The 17948-nt window shown below is 35.9% G+C and overlaps 1 protein-coding gene across 3 annotated transcripts in view; it reads left to right on the top strand.

Moving 5' to 3' along the window:
* Positions 1-17948, top strand: part of LOC132098731 (dedicator of cytokinesis protein 4-like) — an 82827-nt gene that overhangs the window by 22787 nt on the left and 42092 nt on the right. For all 3 annotated transcript variants that reach the window (XM_059504876.1, XM_059504877.1, XM_059504875.1), the window contains exons 2-12: positions 2970-3053; positions 4855-4895; positions 5090-5145; positions 7057-7153; positions 8028-8176; positions 9627-9711; positions 12721-12872; positions 15826-15907; positions 15988-16048; positions 16141-16273; positions 17539-17627. In XM_059504876.1, coding sequence (XP_059360859.1) covers positions 2970-3053; positions 4855-4895; positions 5090-5145; positions 7057-7153; positions 8028-8176; positions 9627-9711; positions 12721-12872; positions 15826-15907; positions 15988-16048; positions 16141-16273; positions 17539-17627 — 1029 coding nt within the window. The remainder of the gene's footprint in view (positions 1-2969; positions 3054-4854; positions 4896-5089; positions 5146-7056; positions 7154-8027; positions 8177-9626; positions 9712-12720; positions 12873-15825; positions 15908-15987; positions 16049-16140; positions 16274-17538; positions 17628-17948) is intronic.

Here is a 17948-nt window from a genome sequence, read left to right as displayed (position 1 = left end):
ACTCCATCATACATACAACGGGTGGTTTTTTTTTTTTTGAGACTTTGTTCATTTTTACCATGAGAATCCAACTCTTTAACAGTGTAAGTAAGTCAGAATGCATTAGATGGCTTTAGACCTCCCTTTTAAGGTTAAACAGTTGGATCTGACAAAGTTTGCCATCAAATCTTTGAATCATTTTCTATCACTTGGTAGCAAATAAACTAGATATTCATGAGCAGAACTGCATAGCTTTGTTTTCTGATTTATGGCTGTGACAGTTTTGCACTAAGAATAAAAATCACCTGTCTGGGTTACAATTAATTGCAAAAAAAAAAAAAGCTTAGTTTGTTTGCAGTTGCCACTTTGATTAATGTTTTATAATCTTTTGTATTTGTAATTTTAAATATTTAAGTGTGTACAAATACATTTTGGTTCACTATGGTTGAGCTTTTAAAAGCATATTTGTGTGTGTATGCCATTTGAAAGTTTTATATTGGTAGTTCCCCTTTTTGGAAAGGTAAGGATGTCTTTCTCCCTCTCTTTCTTGCTCTTTATATTTCTTCAGGTAATTATAAACCACAGAAAGTATTTTTCGGTCACTGAACACTTTTGAGCCTCTCTGGCACTGCTCCAGCTCGGTTAACAGCTACTATACAGTTACCAGGAAAGGATTTGAGCTCTGTCAAGGACTCCACATCCAGGCTGAATAATTTGCCGCTGAATAATGTGCTGCTGCCGGAAACCTGTATAATTAATTCATTGAACCTACTTTGTTATTTTGACTTCTGAATTTTAAAGTCAAATCACACAGATAGGATGCAACTGAATCCGAAACTCAGGGACATGAAACTTGGGTTGTGATCATCCTTTTGGATGAACAGAAATGTTTGGCGATGAGATCGTAACCGGATAAGTGTCACGCAGAGATGTATTGAACTCTGGAATGGTTTGAAGTTGTCATTTTGTGAATATTTTCTGTTTGATCCAGGCTTTACAATTTTAGTGGTTCAGCTTACAGTATTTAAAGTTGATTGATGAAACATTTAATGTGAACTACAAATTTATGTTTTCTGAGGAAAATATGAGTGCTTCTAGTCTGTGCAAAACATACTTCCATAATGCACAAGTCTTCTGGGTGGATGCCAAGGCATTCTGATGCGGTTGCTAGGGTAGTCTGAGTGGTTGTTAGGTGTAAGGATTGAAATCTTGAGGAGTTTTGTTTCTGATTTCATTTTAACTAGTAATTTGTAACACTTTTATTTTTGCCTTCACTAAACATTTTGATTCACAACAAACAAACAAATAAAAAAAGATTTTAACTTACAGTTGAACTGTACATTTTTGATTCACTACAAAGAATCAAGTCAACCAACTCATAAGACTCTATTTTATTGGCAGTTGGATTACACTGGTCATGTTGAATGCGTTATATTTGTTAAAAAGAATCGGCCCACTAAACCAACTCATAAGATTAATTTTTTTCAATTACGCTGTCATGTTAATTGTTTTTTATTTATTAAAAAGACATAAATCACTAAAAAGAACCAAGTCATTTTTTGGGGAAAACTTGGACTGCACTGTCATGTTTTTTGTTCACCGAACAGAATCAACTCATTGGAGTCATTCTTTTTTTAATTGGTTGGAATACACTGGTCGCACTGTATGTTTCTGATCCACTAAAAACAATCCACTCATAAGAGTCATTCATCAGGGAAACATTTGGACCATACTGATGGCACTTTTTTTGTGATTCACTAAATAGAATCGACTCATTGGAGTCATTCTTTTTGGTATCGTTGGAATAAACTGGTCTCACTTTGTTTTTGATTCACCTAAAAAGAATCGACTCAAATGAATCATTCAATTGGGAATTAATTGGACTACACTGATTGCACTTGATTCTCTAAGAAGAACTAATGACTCATTTGTTTGGGAATGTGTCAGTGTTTCTGGATGCTCAGTGCATCTTAAGAGGACTCTGTCATCATTTATAATCTTATAACACACACAGAAGTTCTCAATTAGGTCAGAGCCTCTGTGTGGGTATCCCAGTTTGGCCTGTGCCCCATAAAACCATGAAATCCACTGCAGAAACCATTTGTGCTTTGTGAATCTCCGGCAGGTGAGAACCTGATTTAACACACTTATCCCATAATCCCCTTTGAGTGAAGTGGGCAATGGTGACATCATTATAATAGATATGAGAGCTTTTATGGCGTTTGTTTTTGTGAGGAACTTTGATTACACAAGACGTGTCCTCTTTCTCTCTCTGCACTCTCTCTCTCTTTTTTTTTGTTGTCATTTTCCAGTACTCTCTCACGGGTCTCTCACTATGATATTGCTCCCATATTTTTAATTTCTTCTCTATGCCTTTCATTTTCTTGGCTCAGGCAGCCTTGACTTCAAAGTCTTTTAGTATGCGTGCTCATCAAAGCGAGTTTCCTCAGGTGACCCTTTACATGGAATGCTTAAGGAAGAGAGACATGTCACTTGTATTAAACCTTGTCATTGCGCTGAACTTCAGAGCAAATCTGGCAACCCTGCCCTTATGAACAGCAGCTGAGGTTAAATTAGGCTTTGAGCATCTGATATTACTTTAGATGCCACAACACTGCAAACCAGGCAGCTTTTACATTTGTGCGCTCTTTGAATTCAGCCAAAGGGTCAATCTGTGACGTTTAAGTCTTCTGTGGGTGAAATGCTTTTGCACTATACAAATAGCACAAATGTGTATAAATGGAAGGGAATGGAGTATTTTTTTATAGGTATATTGGCTTGAAATGTCATTATGTTGTAAACACCAGTATTATTTTAGTATTTTAGATATTAATTAATATCAGCATTTATTATACATTTTTATTATTCATTATATATATATATACACATTTTTTTCTGTTTTCTTGTAATGAAAAAGTTTTAGGCTTTAGTTTTAGTTTAATAACCCTGGTAAACAAGGACTTATTGATTGTGTTTTTTTTGTGTTGCAGTGCTGGCCAGTTTTCGAGGAACGGTGCAGCATGGCTTGCCTCTGGAGATCGGTGACACAGTGCAGATCCTGGAGAAATGGGAAGGTACATAATCACTGATGTCAGCCCTGTTTTACATTTATTTCAGTAGTATAAACCACATTTTTGTGTTTGCACCAGTTTGAACCGGCTTCAATTTCAGAATGTTTAAGATTGGCCATGCTGGTCTGTTACTCGCACAAGCAGATTATTATTGCAGGTCGACCAACTTGACCAGGATGAAAGTGCTGAAAACATGCATTATACTGGTAATCAGTGATAGTATAAGCTGACCAGCTGATTTAAACTGTCTAAGCTTATATTGGCTTTTCTTTTTCATGTCAGCAGGGTTGCTTGAGTATAATGTTGCCAGATTGGTCTGGGAGCTTCCCTACTGAAAGACCAATGGTTGGTCAACAGCATATGTTGTTTTGGTTTGTTTGTTCTGACCAGTCTTCTTAACCAACAGGACTTCATTTTTCCGTCAGCTTTACCAGGAAGTCTGTGTAGGTTGAACAGCTTCATTCATTCATGTAAGGCTGCATCTAGCCGTTATTTTGATATTCGACTAATCTTACAATTATTAGAAAGCTATAAGTAGCCTAAAAAAACTAGTGTGAAAGTCATTCTGGTGAAAGATGGTCTTTCATCAGGGTAGGCTTGATCTGATAAACTGCTGACACAGAGACACCTGTACCACCGCTTGTTCGTCAAGTGAGCGGGAGGATTTGAAACCAGTCTTTTTATGTGACCCACACATGACTCCTTCGTTTCCTGTTTCCACCCTTTGAAGACACTCCTTTGTTCTTTGAGTGCACATACTTCCTGTTTTTTTAGTAAGAGACCCGGTTTCAGTTGGAGAACACCAGAAATGTTATGAAGGAGAACACAAATCTTACCCAGTTATTGTGAAACTACATATTCATTAGTACTTGACTGACTGCAGGTGATAATCATCAGATAAAGTGGGTTGTGTTTCTATATTCAGCTGCTGTTCTTACTCCCTGTACTGACCAGAGGATGGGCCCCTATTTTCACGCCTTGGCTTTTTGCCAGGAAGCACAGTTTGTGGGTTGGTTCACAGTGGGCAAGTTGGTTTATCAGTGCTGGAGATGTTCATATCTGTGGTAGTGCAGAGTCAAAATGATCCTGAGGTTGACAGTATATTGTTGATTCATTTGGTTAGTTGGCAAGTGTGTAAGAATGTGACTGATTGAATGGGTGTCAGTGTAAATACACTTAAACAGTGTACAGTAGTTCCCACAGAAAGTGATAAAAGGTGTTTAACAAGCATTTGTTTTGTACATTGGAAATCTTTGGTGAAACAAATGCTACAATTGCTATTTTATTACTATAGATTGTATCTTCAGTGCTATATGGTTGGATGTTTGCAATATTAAATATATCTTAATGGAAAGAAGCATTTTTTTATTTCCATTCACTGCACACACATCTTAATTATTTTCAGATTTAACATACTTAAAGGGATATTCACCTAAAAATGAAAACTGCGTCATACCCTGAAGTTGACGGTATTCATTGACTTCCAAAGTATTGTGGAGTATCAATGGCTACCGTAAACTGGTTACCAACATTCTTCAAAATATCGTCTTTTGTGTTCAACAGAAGAAAGAACCTCTTACAGGTTTGTGACAACTTGAGGGTGAGTAAATGACGACAGAGCAACATTTTTTGGGTGGACTGTCCCTTTAATTAAATAAGCATAGATTTGCATTTTTAGTACTAATTTAAGAACATTTCCATCATTACTGTTTTTTGTTAGTTAAGTAGCTTTATGATGAGGCTCAGTCAGGAAACATTAGGCCAATATTAAAGATGAAAGTCACAGAAATGTTGTGTGTTTCAGGTTGGTACAGAGGATTCGTCCTCAAGAACCCGAATGCTAAGGTAAGGAATGGTCTCTTTGTCTTTTATCAGTTGTGTCTGTGTGGGATGCTATTTTTAGTTCCTGAAATATCACAGCAACACCCTTAGCCAAAACAAATTGATCAAAGCCAATATCTAGGTTTATTTCTGTCTTTGATTATTATTAGACTTAAACATTTTGGTTTGTTTATCTGTTTATCCATCTTTCTTTTTAGGGCATTTTCCCATGCAGCTACATCCATCTGAAGAATGCTCATATCAAGAATAAAGGGTGAGTTGAAGAAAAGAATGCAGACACATTTAGCTGAGCATTTATATGCGGTTTCAGTATTTACTGTAGTAAGTACTGTAGTATAGTACTGTCTCCCCCCATGATATTAGTAACATTTGTGTAATTTCAGATATCTGTCATGTCTGTGTTGACATGCACATTGTACACATCTGTTCGCTAATGTTACTGCAATACAGCCACCTTAATCTATAGTTTGCAGTCTCTCATAAAATATTGTTAACAGTCTGATTTGTTTTGGATTTTTCAGAAAAAAATCATATATATATATATATATATATATATATATATATATATATATATATATATATATTTTTTTTTAGGGGTGTAACGATACGCAAAAATCACGGTTCGGTACATACCTCGGTTTTAAAGTCACGGTTCGGTTCATTTTCGGTACAGTAAGGGAAAGAAATGCAAACATTAAACTGCAGGTTGTTTATTACTATAAACTTTTTTTTACAATTTGTTTACACTTTTTTAAAATACTTTTTAATAATATATATATAAAATAAAAAAAGAATAAGAAATAAAATACTGCTGCAAAGTTCTCCACTAAATAAAATAGTCTCAGTCTCAAACCAATATCATATAATAAAATATAATGAAAAATATAAATAAATAACTATGATTACAGTGCAGCATTACCAATCCCAGCTTGTAGGCCTGCTCATATTTAGAAAATATATATAACTTTTCCAAAGTGTAAAGTGCAGCATCAACCGTTTCAGTTTTTAGACCTGCTCAGATTTCGTTATTGCGTTGGACCAATAGGAATTAATAGCAAAGGTCTGTTTAAATGTCGACGGGAGCTGCGTTTGAATTACAATTGTGTTTTTCCTAGTTGTAGTGATGTTCACACTCGCGTGATGCCTTTTGAAAACCTTAGGCTGCCACTGAATATGTTTGTTTGGAAACACGAAAATGTACCTATGTTCGGCACACAAAATATTGCATTCGGTCATTCGGTACACACGTGCACCGTACCGAAACAGTCCGGTACGAATACACGTACCGTTACACCCTTTACATATATATATCCTTTTCCCATATCTCACACAGTGTTGGGGACTGAATTTTGTTGATAAACATAAACATGTACAAACATTGACAAACTATTGCAGTATGGAAATTTTATCTCTTTTTAATTCATCTGAAAGTGAAAATGTATGCAAGTACTATTAATTGAAAACTTTAATATTTATGCTGTTTTGTTAGAAATAAATATGTGGGTTTATTAAATTTGCGATCATAGGCTATAATGAAAGATATAATTATAAACCTGTATTAACAGTATTATAATAATATAATTATAACAATTACACAATCCACACAAAATAATCTATAATGCTATATTAATACATTTTAAATAAATCATAATATAATACAATATATTTTTTCACATTCACTCATTAATGCAAAGTTGCTGATCAGATACAATGTGGTGTTAAGTTGAAAAATATTAAGTTAAGACTTTTTACAAAGCAACCAAACAACCCCAAATGCAAAAATCATATATAGATTTTGAACATATAATGAGGGTTAAAAATAACTAAAGTTGTTAACTTAATCGATATAAACAGAAAAATCGCTCCGCTGTAATTCATATATATCTGGCCATGGAATTGTTTTAACTTCATCCATATTCTGCAGCCATACAAAATAAGTGGTGTTCTGGATTTTATGAACTATGTTATGACATTTTGTTGGTGCACAGACATCTGCCTGAATATAATGCTAATGAATGTAGCGATGGTGAACTGAAGGAAAGCACCAGCGCTCCACTGTACATCTGCCTTCTCCTTTGATTAATGAACAGTATAGCATCGGCAGAAGCAGATGAGGTGTATCTCATATTTGTTGCACTGTGTGCTGCCCACATTTGACCCACAGGCAGTTTGAGATGGTAGTGCCGACCGAAGATTCTGTCATTACGGAGATGACGTCCACCCTGAGGGACTGGGGTGCCATGTGGAAGCAGCTCTTTGTGGTAAATACTGTTTACTCAAACAGCAGTCCGCCCACAGCCAGACGCTGGCTTCGTGAACTCTGGATATATTATTTGTATCAAAGCTGTTGTTGGGTGGGACTGTTTTTGAGTTATTTTTACACTAGGTCAAGTCAAGTCACCTTTATTTATATAGCTCTTTTAACAATACAGACTGTGACAAAACAACTGAAAAGCATTAAATATGAAAATAGTGTGTCAATAATGCAAAAAGGCAGTTCATCATTGAATTCAGTGTTGTCTTCATCCAGCTCAGTTTAGTTTAAATAGTATCTATGCAATCAAATTGACAATATCACTGGAAATTAAAGTGTCCCCAACTAAGCAAGCCAGAGGCGATAGCGGCAAGGAACCGAAACTCCATCGGTGACAGAATGGAGAAAAAACCTTGGGAGAAACCAGGCTCAGTCGGGGGGCTCCTCTGACCAGGCGAAACCAGCAGTTCAATTCCAGGCTGCAGCAAAGTCAGATCTGTTTCCTGTGGTCTTTTCCCGATTGCTGTTTAGGAGACAAGGTCTTGACTGTGGATCTGTGTCTGGGGCTCATCTAGTTTTCCTCATCTCCGTTAACATTCAGGGCTGTAGAGGTCCTTTCTAGGTGCTGATCCACCTTCGGTGGGTTCGGAATAAGAGAGAAACAGACTAATATTAGCGTAAATGCCATTCTTCTAACGATGTAGTAAGTACATTGTGTGTTATGGGAAGTGTTCCAGGTTCCGGTTTTCCTAATAATGCAGCCTAATGTAGCCTAAAAACGGATTTGAATATTAGAAATGTGTTAGCCAGGTTAAAGAGGTGGGTCTTTAATCTAGATTTAAACTGACCTTTCTTTCCTGTCTTTTTGTTTATTCCCAAAGAAAAATGAAGGAGATCTGTTTCACAGACTGTGGCACGTGATGAATGAGATTTTGGACCTCAGACGGCAGGTACTGGTGGGTCACCTGACCCACGACCGTATGAGGGACGTCAAACAGCACATCACGGCACGTCTGGACTGGGGCAATGAGTGAGTGTTGTATCACCTCTGTGATGTGTTAAAGCAAAACACCTGTCACAAACACATTCACGTCATGTTTCACACAAATATGAAAGAAATGTAAGTGAAATCTCAAAGCTCCAAATAAGAGTTTATTGAACATCAGTTAGCGTGATTTATGTGAATATGAATTATATTGCATTCTGCATGAAGAGATTGAAGGCTAAGACGTTTGTTTTTGTTTTTTTGCATTTGGCATTAAATACCGTATTTTTCGGACTATAAGTCGCACCTGAGTATAAGTCGCATCAGTCCAAAAATACGCCATGATGAGGAAAAAAACATATATAAGTCGCACTGGACTATAAGTCGCATTTATTTAGAACCAAGAGAAAGCATTACTGTCTACAGCCACGAGAGGGCGCTATATGTGTTCAGTGTAGACTACAGGAGAACTGCGCAGCATAGAGCGCCCTCTCGCGGCTGGAGATGGTAATGCTTTCTCTTGGTTCATGTTTCTTAGTTAATTTCTCTTGGTTCATGTCAAATTAATTTTGATAAATAAGTCGCACCTGACTATAAGTCGCAGGACCAGCCAAACTATAAAAAAAAGTGCGACTTATAGTCCGGAAAATACGGTATATGCATTTCAAATGGGTTTTACCATAGTTCCCCAAAACTGTTTTTCCTGTAACTAAAAAAGATATTATTTATGAATAAGAATAAATAAATATTAAAATCCCCTACTGTTGAAAAGACTAGGGTTGGTAAGGGTGTTTTATGTTTTTGAAAAGAAGAACAAAAAGACATCTGTAATGCTCAGCAAGATTGCATTTATTTGTTTTAAAATACAGTTAAAACAGTGTCAAATAATCCTTCAGAAATCATTGCAATATGGTTCTCAAGACACATTTCTTATTATTATCAATGTTTAAAACAGTGGCGCTGCTTAATATTTTTGTGGAAACATACTTTTTTAAACAAGTAAGCATCATTATACCATATTTTGTTTGTAAATAGAAACTCCAAACTTTTGAACGATAGTGTAAAGTTAAATATTTATTTATCTTGTATTATTTGTTGTACTGTCTATATTTTATGCTGGTTTAAATCAAAGTAAATGAATTCACTCCAGTAATGAGAATCTAATGAGAATCACCATAGAAAGTATTGCAAAATTACAAAAATACTCACTCAAGTAAAAAATCTCGACATATAGGCCTACATTTTCTTCATTTCATTTATGTGAATTCTAATTTCTTGTTTAACTATTTTGATTTCCGGCAGCCTAAATTATTAATTTCTTCCATGAGAAATTCTTGGTTTGTAATTGTTTCGTAGCCCCTGGCTCCACATTAAACACCAGCTATTTTCCTATTGGGTTTTGATTGTGAATTTATGCAACATTTACACTTGCATGATATGGTGAAACATGTTGGACATAGACTTGTAATGCTTGAATTATATTCATCTTTCACAGGCAGCTGGGTTTGGACCTGGTACCCAGGAGGGAGTTCAGCATGGTGGACCCAGATGAAATCAGCATCACCGAGCTCTACCGGCTGGTACGTCTGTTTTGCTGCTTAACCACAACAACCTCGTTCAACCAAAGATTTCTCTCCTTCCCCACTTATCCGTTCTGTTAAATGCGAGAGGCCCGCAATGAAAGCCTCATGTGCTCTCATCAGCTCCCTTTACAGGCCCCATGGGAAAAATGACAGTAATTCTGAACCGCACAGACAAAATACGCCGCAGAAAATGACTGCCATCATGGATGTGGTAGTCTGGTTGCAGACCGGAGGGGTTGTTGACATCGGGTAGTCTCTACTCTGATATAACTGAGTTATGTGGAGCATTACCTCAGCTAAATGTGACCCAGTACTCGTAGCTGGACTAGATTACTGCACCCTGTCTGTGGTTTAAGTGGCACTTTTTGCCATCAGCTGCATATGCCATAAAACACCAGGATTTTTGCAACCTGCTAATTGCTGACGGCCTAAAAAAGACATTTGAATTCAAAAGTTATGACAGCTTTATTAGAACTGGTGTTTATGATGAATGACTATCTATGCTAATTCTTGGCAGCCATTATTGATTTGTTTGGGTTATTTTGTGCTATGATGGTCTAGTTTAGCTGTGATTGAATAGCCGGTCGTTTGGTGTGTGTTTAGACTGCGCTCATTACCTGTGACACATACCCAGAGTGCTGTGATGAATACTGTGGGAGTGAATCAGGTCACAGTCTCCCCACACAAACTTTGATTAGTGCTGAGGATTCAGACAACAACACATAAGAGTGTATGCGAAAGAAACTGGGAGACTGGAAGTGGGAATCATGGCTATAAATAAACTATAAATATGTATCTGCCAAAATTATTATTTTTTCATCACAATGATTTAATCAATTTTAGAAGCAGATATCAAGAATGTTTTCACTTTTTAGTGGCACATTTTTATTCTTGAGGTTTTCTTACTTTTTGGTTTGGTTGATTATTTATGATAATTATTACCCCACACATGCATTATCAGAGCACAGGTGGTCTTTATTTGGAGTTCATGATGTAAAAGTAAGCAGTTTAGAGTCCAGAACCTTCCAGCCTGCCAAACAGGGAAAAAAGTTTTTATTGAAATTCCAGGACTTATATCTTTTTAGCCTATTCATTCCCATTAAAACTCTGTTATTTGAGCTTCTGTTAACGTCAGTTCTCGTGGAGGACGAATTACTGCTCTCTTTTATGGATTTATTTTTTCTTCTATTATTAAGGCACTTCAATACCTTTTGTTTTTACTCGTACAACACCTTACAGTAAGCTGAAACCCAATTTGTGGATTCAGTTGAAGAATTAACCCTTTATTATAATTGTAAACATTTATTTTAGACCCAAAATATTTAAACATATTTTTTATTCATTTTAATTATTTTATAAACTATAAATTTAATTTTTTTCGTAATTTTAACAGTTGCATAAATTATACTATTACAGTATTATTATTATTATTTTTTAAAATAATTATTTCATAATTATAACAGTTGAATGTATAAAAAATGGTTTGACATTTACATAAAGTAAAATTTTATTTTATTTTATTCAATTTATATATTAATATATTTTAGATGCAATTTATTTACCTTTTTGCATACCATAATTATTTTATGTTAGTATCTTATTAAATCCAATACCTCAAAATAAATTATTATTAAATAAATTATGTTCATGCATTTAAAAAGTATTAATGTAGCTTTTTCTATAATTGCAAAAGTTTGATTGCATTTAAAAAAATTTTTTTTTTGCAAGGGATTATGGGTAGTAATATTAGCCCTGCAAAATATTCCACTATCAGCACACCACTGATGTAATATTTTTTTACATATCTTGTAGGGATGGGACGGTATGAAAATTTAATATCACGATTATAGTGACTAAAATTATCACGATTATCAATATTATCACGGTTTTGTTGAAACGAGATGAAAGTGTTCAAAAATAGTTGATGCTCACACTGAAAACATTTCAGCAAGTATTATATTTAATAATCAACAAACAACTAATAAAACAAGCAACTCTATGCACTTAATTTAAAGAAAGATTAAATTCTGTGGCATTTCCTTCCTTACAATGAAAAGTGTAGAAGCATAGAAAAGCATAGAAAAGTCACTGACTTTCGCCATTCCTTCTCGAAAAAAAACAAAAAAAACATTGTGCGCTGCGCTTGCGTCAGACTGTTGCTGGCTGGACATGATTTAATAGTGAGTTATTAAAACCGCGATAATCAAACACGGTTTTAATGATAATTCATTTTTAAACGATATTACTAACCTTCAGCACATTTTATCACGGTTATCAATAAAACCGGTTATCGTCCCATCCCTAATATCTTGGTGCACATTAACTCTAATTTACTAGAATAATTGCTTGCAAAACTTCCAGTGCTAATTAAGTGAGAAATACTTAAAGGCTTAATGTCATTGTTTTATTTAATTGGTTAGTATTAGAACAACTTTTAAAATTAAAGTGTGTTCATTAGTGTTTGTCTCTGTCCTCCTCATGCATACACACAGATAGAGGATATGTACTGCCCCGGTGGTCTTTTTATATGTCACATCTTGCCTGTTCAGATCTCCATGTCCACACACAGAGATGTGCGATCAGAATGCAGTGCATTTCAAGGACTCACACGGTCTAATATCTGATGCTCCCATGTGAGAACCAACACAAAATGTGTTACAAACAAACCGTGTGAATGTGCACTTGTGTGCAGTGATATGCATGTGAGGGTGTGTGTGTGCATTTGACATCGCACTCTGTGGTGTCATTACAAAGAAAGGAGCATATTAACTGAAATAAAATTTGGCTGTAAAGGAGTCTTGATGTGAACATGGAGGCGCTGGAATTCAGTGGAATATTCAGTGCATTCCTGATGATATTATGCACAGCTTTTCCTGCTTTTTTTGGTGTTAAAAAAGAGAAACACAATGCAAAGAATTCATATGCATTGTGTTACTGGGTCACTTTTATGTCTTGCTTTATTGAAAAATGGATGTGTCACATGTAATCACCTGTTTGGATGGATAGATGGAGAATCGGCAACGGAAGAAGGAAACTCCGACTCCTGTCAGCACACATCACCTGTTTGTCCATTTGAAGAGTCTGATGAGCTCAAATCTGGGTGAAGAGCTGGAGGTCTTCTTCTTCATCTATGATAGTCGAGAGAACAAACCACTCAGGTGAGCGTCTAACCAATCATTTATACATGGTTATAAATGTATTATGAATGTAAATCTACACTTGTACTCTACCATTCAAATGTTTGGGGTTAGACGATTCTTCTGCTCACAAAGGCTGCATTTATTTGATAAAAAAATACAATAAAAGGAGTAATATTGTGAAATTCTAATCTGCTTATTTTATGAAACATTTACATTTTTTAATAAAAGCTTGTTTCCACCACAGAATAAAAAAATAAAGGTAATTGAGACACTTTTTTTCTCGCAGTTGCAGTTTTCTGCATTTATATCTCAATTCTGAATTCTATAAATTCAGAATTGCAAGAAAAAATGTGTGAATTGTAAAATAAAAAGTCGCCATTACATTTTTTTTTTTTTTTTTTGTTATAATGAAAGTCCTTTAGTGGTAAAATATCCTATTTGAATCCATGATGTGCTCTTCAATCATAACCCCATTACATGAACTTCCTCCTGTGTTGGTTCCTGGCCACTGCCAGACAGATGAAAAACAAATAAACAGTTTGCATCAGGGAAACACACCTGCAGTGGAAGCTGTGTGTGTGTGTGTACCCGTTTATCTCATCTAATGGTTAATTAGAGACTGTAACCGTCTCAGCAGCTGCTCTGTGGCATCTGCTCACATTATCTCAATGTTTTCCCAGTGTTCATTGATTGAGTATTTTCTCCCTCAATCCCTGTCTTTAGTCTTAAAGGAGAATATTAACGTGGCTCTGATTTCCCTACCTGGTTAGTTGGCTGGTTTTCAGTTAATTCTTCTTCTTTTTTGTTTCTATATAGAATGGTGGCTCCCTTTATTTTCTTTTGCTTTCAGCCTCTGTCAGACTAGCCTGCAGCTTTAAATCTGCTCAATGCCCATCCTGACAACTCCTGTGAATTTAATCACACCGCTGCCCAGATTCCCGGGAATCACTAGGGCTGGATCCCAATTTGTATATTTTACACTAAATGCATTTAATGTGCTGTTACACACATAACTGTACATTACATGTAGAAACATCTACATTTATGCATTTAACAGATGCTTTTATCCAAAGCAGCTTACAAAAGAACAACAACAGCAGCAACAACAATGAAGTTATTGCTGAATTGATGAAACTAGAATAGGAAGGAAGCTAAGAGAAGAAATGCAGAAGGAGGAAGATGATTTATTTATGTATTTGATTTAAAATGATACTCTTTGGAGATATACAGTGTTGTATTATTTTGCTTATTTATAACATTTAATTTAACCCCCCCCCCCCCCCCCCAACTTATTACAGTTTAAAAAAAACTAAAGAGAGCTGTTATAAACTCATATTATTGCATTGATCTATTATTATATTAATTTATTATATTCAATTTAATTTTCTTATTATTAAATGGATAAGGATAATTTCTTATAAAGTATATTTGTGTCAAATTGTTAAATTATATTTATTTTCTATACTATTACTATTATTATTATTTATTAAAAATAAACTAAATAGTTTTCTATTTTACAAACTAAGTTGAATTTTTTTTATTTTTTTTATTTATTTATTTTTTACTTGTGAGTGGAGTGATTCAGCATCTGGTGTTAGGCAGCTCATGGTACCAGTTTCATCTAGCAGTGCACGGACAGTGAGTGCTGTTACAAAAAGACGAGGATGCTGTTTGTATCCATTTTTCTTTAGACAGTCTGAGCGCTGCCACCAAAAGCCCCTTGTGTCAAGTCAAGTGTTTGTGAAGAAGTCTATCTGTGTTTCACTTCACTTTTGCCACAGGATGTGTAAAAAGTGTTGACTGACAGCTTTCTGGGTAACGGGTCCCCCTCTGTTCCCACGGGACCATTTCCCACGGGTTAATATATCCACCCTGACATACAGGGATCACTTTTCCAGCCGTGCCGATTTATCTGGACGGAGGCGGGCGGCTCGTATCGGTGTCCCATTTGAACTTTAATCCCCAGCATCAAGGGAGGAAATATCAAATTCTGGGGTGACAGTGAAAGAAAGCCGCCTGTCTGTGTGTTATGGAAATGTTGGCATGATATCTGCCGATAGCAGTATCCCAGTGTCCACAGACGCCTCTTCAGAAAGCCGTCACAGCCTTGGAGCTGCATGTCAAGGGCCAAAACAGCCTTTGTGCTCCTGCCTCTGCCGATGGGATGCTGGGATCGCAACAATGCTGAGTTAATTACATGGTGTTTGTGCGAAAGGGCCGGTTTAATATAAGTCCGTTCATGAATGTCTGTATATTCCTGAGCGGATCGGATCTGTAAGCTTTGTTTGATTTCTATTGCCAGCTATTGTGCCTGTAGGGATTCATTTATAGGGCCGCTCCTCTTTTTATCACGGAGCTGTGAAAGTCATGTAACTGGATTGTGAGGTTGGTTGGTGAAGGACACATGTGTCTGTCACGTTATTTCTTGTATTGACAGCTCATGCTTTACATGAACATTTCTGTATTTGCTAGATGCATATATTCAAAAAACAGCAGCTCACAAAAAGGTCCTGTGTCACAGATGGTATCATCTTATTTTCAGTCAATAATAACATGTTATGTATCCAATAAATTACCATGATATCACCATGGTATATGTACAGAAGCATGGATATTTTATTTTGTACATGACCAAAAAACATATTACTTCTGTACGTCCAGAAACATGGTGTTACTGTGGTGCATATAAAAAAAAATCATAGTATTACTGCAGTACAAAAAATTTATTGCTGTGTTTTGTTTTATTTTGGTTTTTGTCACTTGTTTTTGTTTTGTATGAGGTTTTGCTTTGTAAACAATGGCAAAGTGAATTTAACAGCATTGCATCTGCTGTGCTAAAAATGACACAATGCAATTTTTAGTCCTCACAGACTAAAAAAAAAAAAAAAGGTAATTTGTAATAAATAAATGCAATAAGCTCATTGTAGAAACTGAAAGTATTTCTCCCGCTCTCTCTCTCTCTGTTTTGCAGTGAAAGGTTCTTTGTTAAACTCAATAAAAACGGTCTTCCCAAGTTTCCAGAGAAGACCGAAAGACAATGCACACTATTTGTGGTGAGTTTTGAGATGAAATGACTGCCAGAGTAATCATGCAGAGTAATCTGTGTTGATTAACTATCGGTTGTTTTGTTCAGGATCTGGGCAGCGGCGACCTGAGAAAAGATGTGTATATTGTCGTACACATCATTAGGATTGGTAAAAGCCGATATTTCTCCACTGAATAATTACTGAAGCCAAAGAGCCTGAGTGTGATGAGCGCTGAATGTTTTGTGTGTTTGTGTGTGTAGGGAGGATGGGTGCAGGAGAGAAGAAGAACACGTGTAATGTGCAGTACAGACGTCCTTTCGGCTGTACTGTATTCAGCATCGCTGATCTTCTCACTGCTGACTCTAAAGATGACCTCCTGCTGAAGGTCTATGCGTAAGTGACCCTCCACACACACACACACACACACTGCATTACGCCTCAGGACCCTGAGTTAAACGGAGTCTGACTTCCTGTTTTTAGACTTGCTCTTTCCCCGATTGGTCAGATTGGATGAAGTTGACTAGTCACCATCATGTTTATATTCAATAATTGTCTACAATTATGGAGAATCTGTGAATATAGTATTTTGTCAACAAGAAATCTTTTTAAAAATCTTTTTTTTAAGCTCAAGTAGACATTTTTATATATAAAATGTATCAGTGACAAAAAAAATTATAAAAAATATTTATATATATATATATAAAAAAATAATAATTAACCCAGTTGTTCAATGAAAATAGTCTTAGATGATTTTAGAATTTAATTTATTTTTTATTTTTATAATTTCATTTTAGGATTTGTTTTGGGTGGCAAATCTCACTGGTTAATAACCTTCCCCGAGAAAAACATTGAAAGTTGAGGAAGTTTTCTGTCGTATACTATTAAAGGGTTAGTTCACCCGAAAATGAAAATTAGTCGATGTTTTACTCCCCCTTGTGGCATCGTAGGTGTATATGACTTTCTTCTTTCAGACTAATCCTGTCGCAGTTATAAGAAAAATTGTCTTTGATCTTTCAAGTTATTTAATGGCACTCAACGGGTGTTGCACTGCATCAGTCCAAAAGTAGTTAAATAAAATCGCTCATCCATAAAAAAAAGTGTCTCAGACGGTTCCGGGGGTTGAACAAAGGCCTCCTGTGGCGAATCGATGCTGATGTTGTACACGGATGCAGTTCTGGGTGGATGACGTACGAGTTCGTCTTTGCGCATGCGCTGTTCAGAAGTGACACACATGGAAACGCAACAGAAAGATCAAAATGCTGAATGGCATTAAACAGCTTGAAAATCAAAGACCATTTTTAATATAACTGGACTGGATTCGTCTGAAAGAAGAAAGTCATATACACCTAGGATGCTTCTGGGGTGAGTAAAACAGAGCCTAATTTTAATTTTAGGGTGAACTAACCCTTTAAATATGTTTTAATCTAAAGAGTTGGTATCTGAAATATAAATGGAAATTTGTCTCAAACATCTGTAATATTGTGGCCTACTTAGGCCTGGATGGCAGACAGATGTGTTTTGCTCTAGATCTTTGTTGGTTCACACATTATCAGCTGGCTCATGGCCAGTCCTTCAGGCTGTTAATGCTATTGTTGTTCTTTATATCTGTGTGGCTCTGTGATTGAATCCAGCACTCTGATTGTCCTTGTTGTTTGCAGTTGCAACACAGAAAGCGACTGGAGTCAGATACACGACAACATCATTAAGAAAGTCAACTCCAGATACAATCTCTCAGGCTCCAACACAGGTAACAAAACCATCACAAGTTATATAAACTATTTTCGTAAACGGCTCAGAAATTGCCATGGATATGACATCACACAATTAATATAAGTTCGCCCATGTTTACATGTCAGCATTGATTTTAATGTCCAGCAACGTATAAGAGGTTATTTGCATGTAGTCTTAAAAGGTACAGTAACATAACAGCCTTTTTTATTTTAAAGGTCAGAAAGAGGCTGTAAATGGTCAAAAAACCCCAATCAAGGCTGTTTTTGGTGCATGAAACTTCGAAAAACATTATAAGTGGACTTCAGGGAAAATAAAACCTTCAAAAGTGAATTTCCAG

Source organism: Carassius carassius, chromosome 22, assembly GCF_963082965.1.
Source record: "Carassius carassius chromosome 22, fCarCar2.1, whole genome shotgun sequence".
In the NCBI taxonomy this organism is placed as follows: domain Eukaryota; kingdom Metazoa; phylum Chordata; class Actinopteri; order Cypriniformes; family Cyprinidae; genus Carassius; species Carassius carassius.
This window is presented reverse-complemented; position numbering and strand designations above follow the sequence as displayed.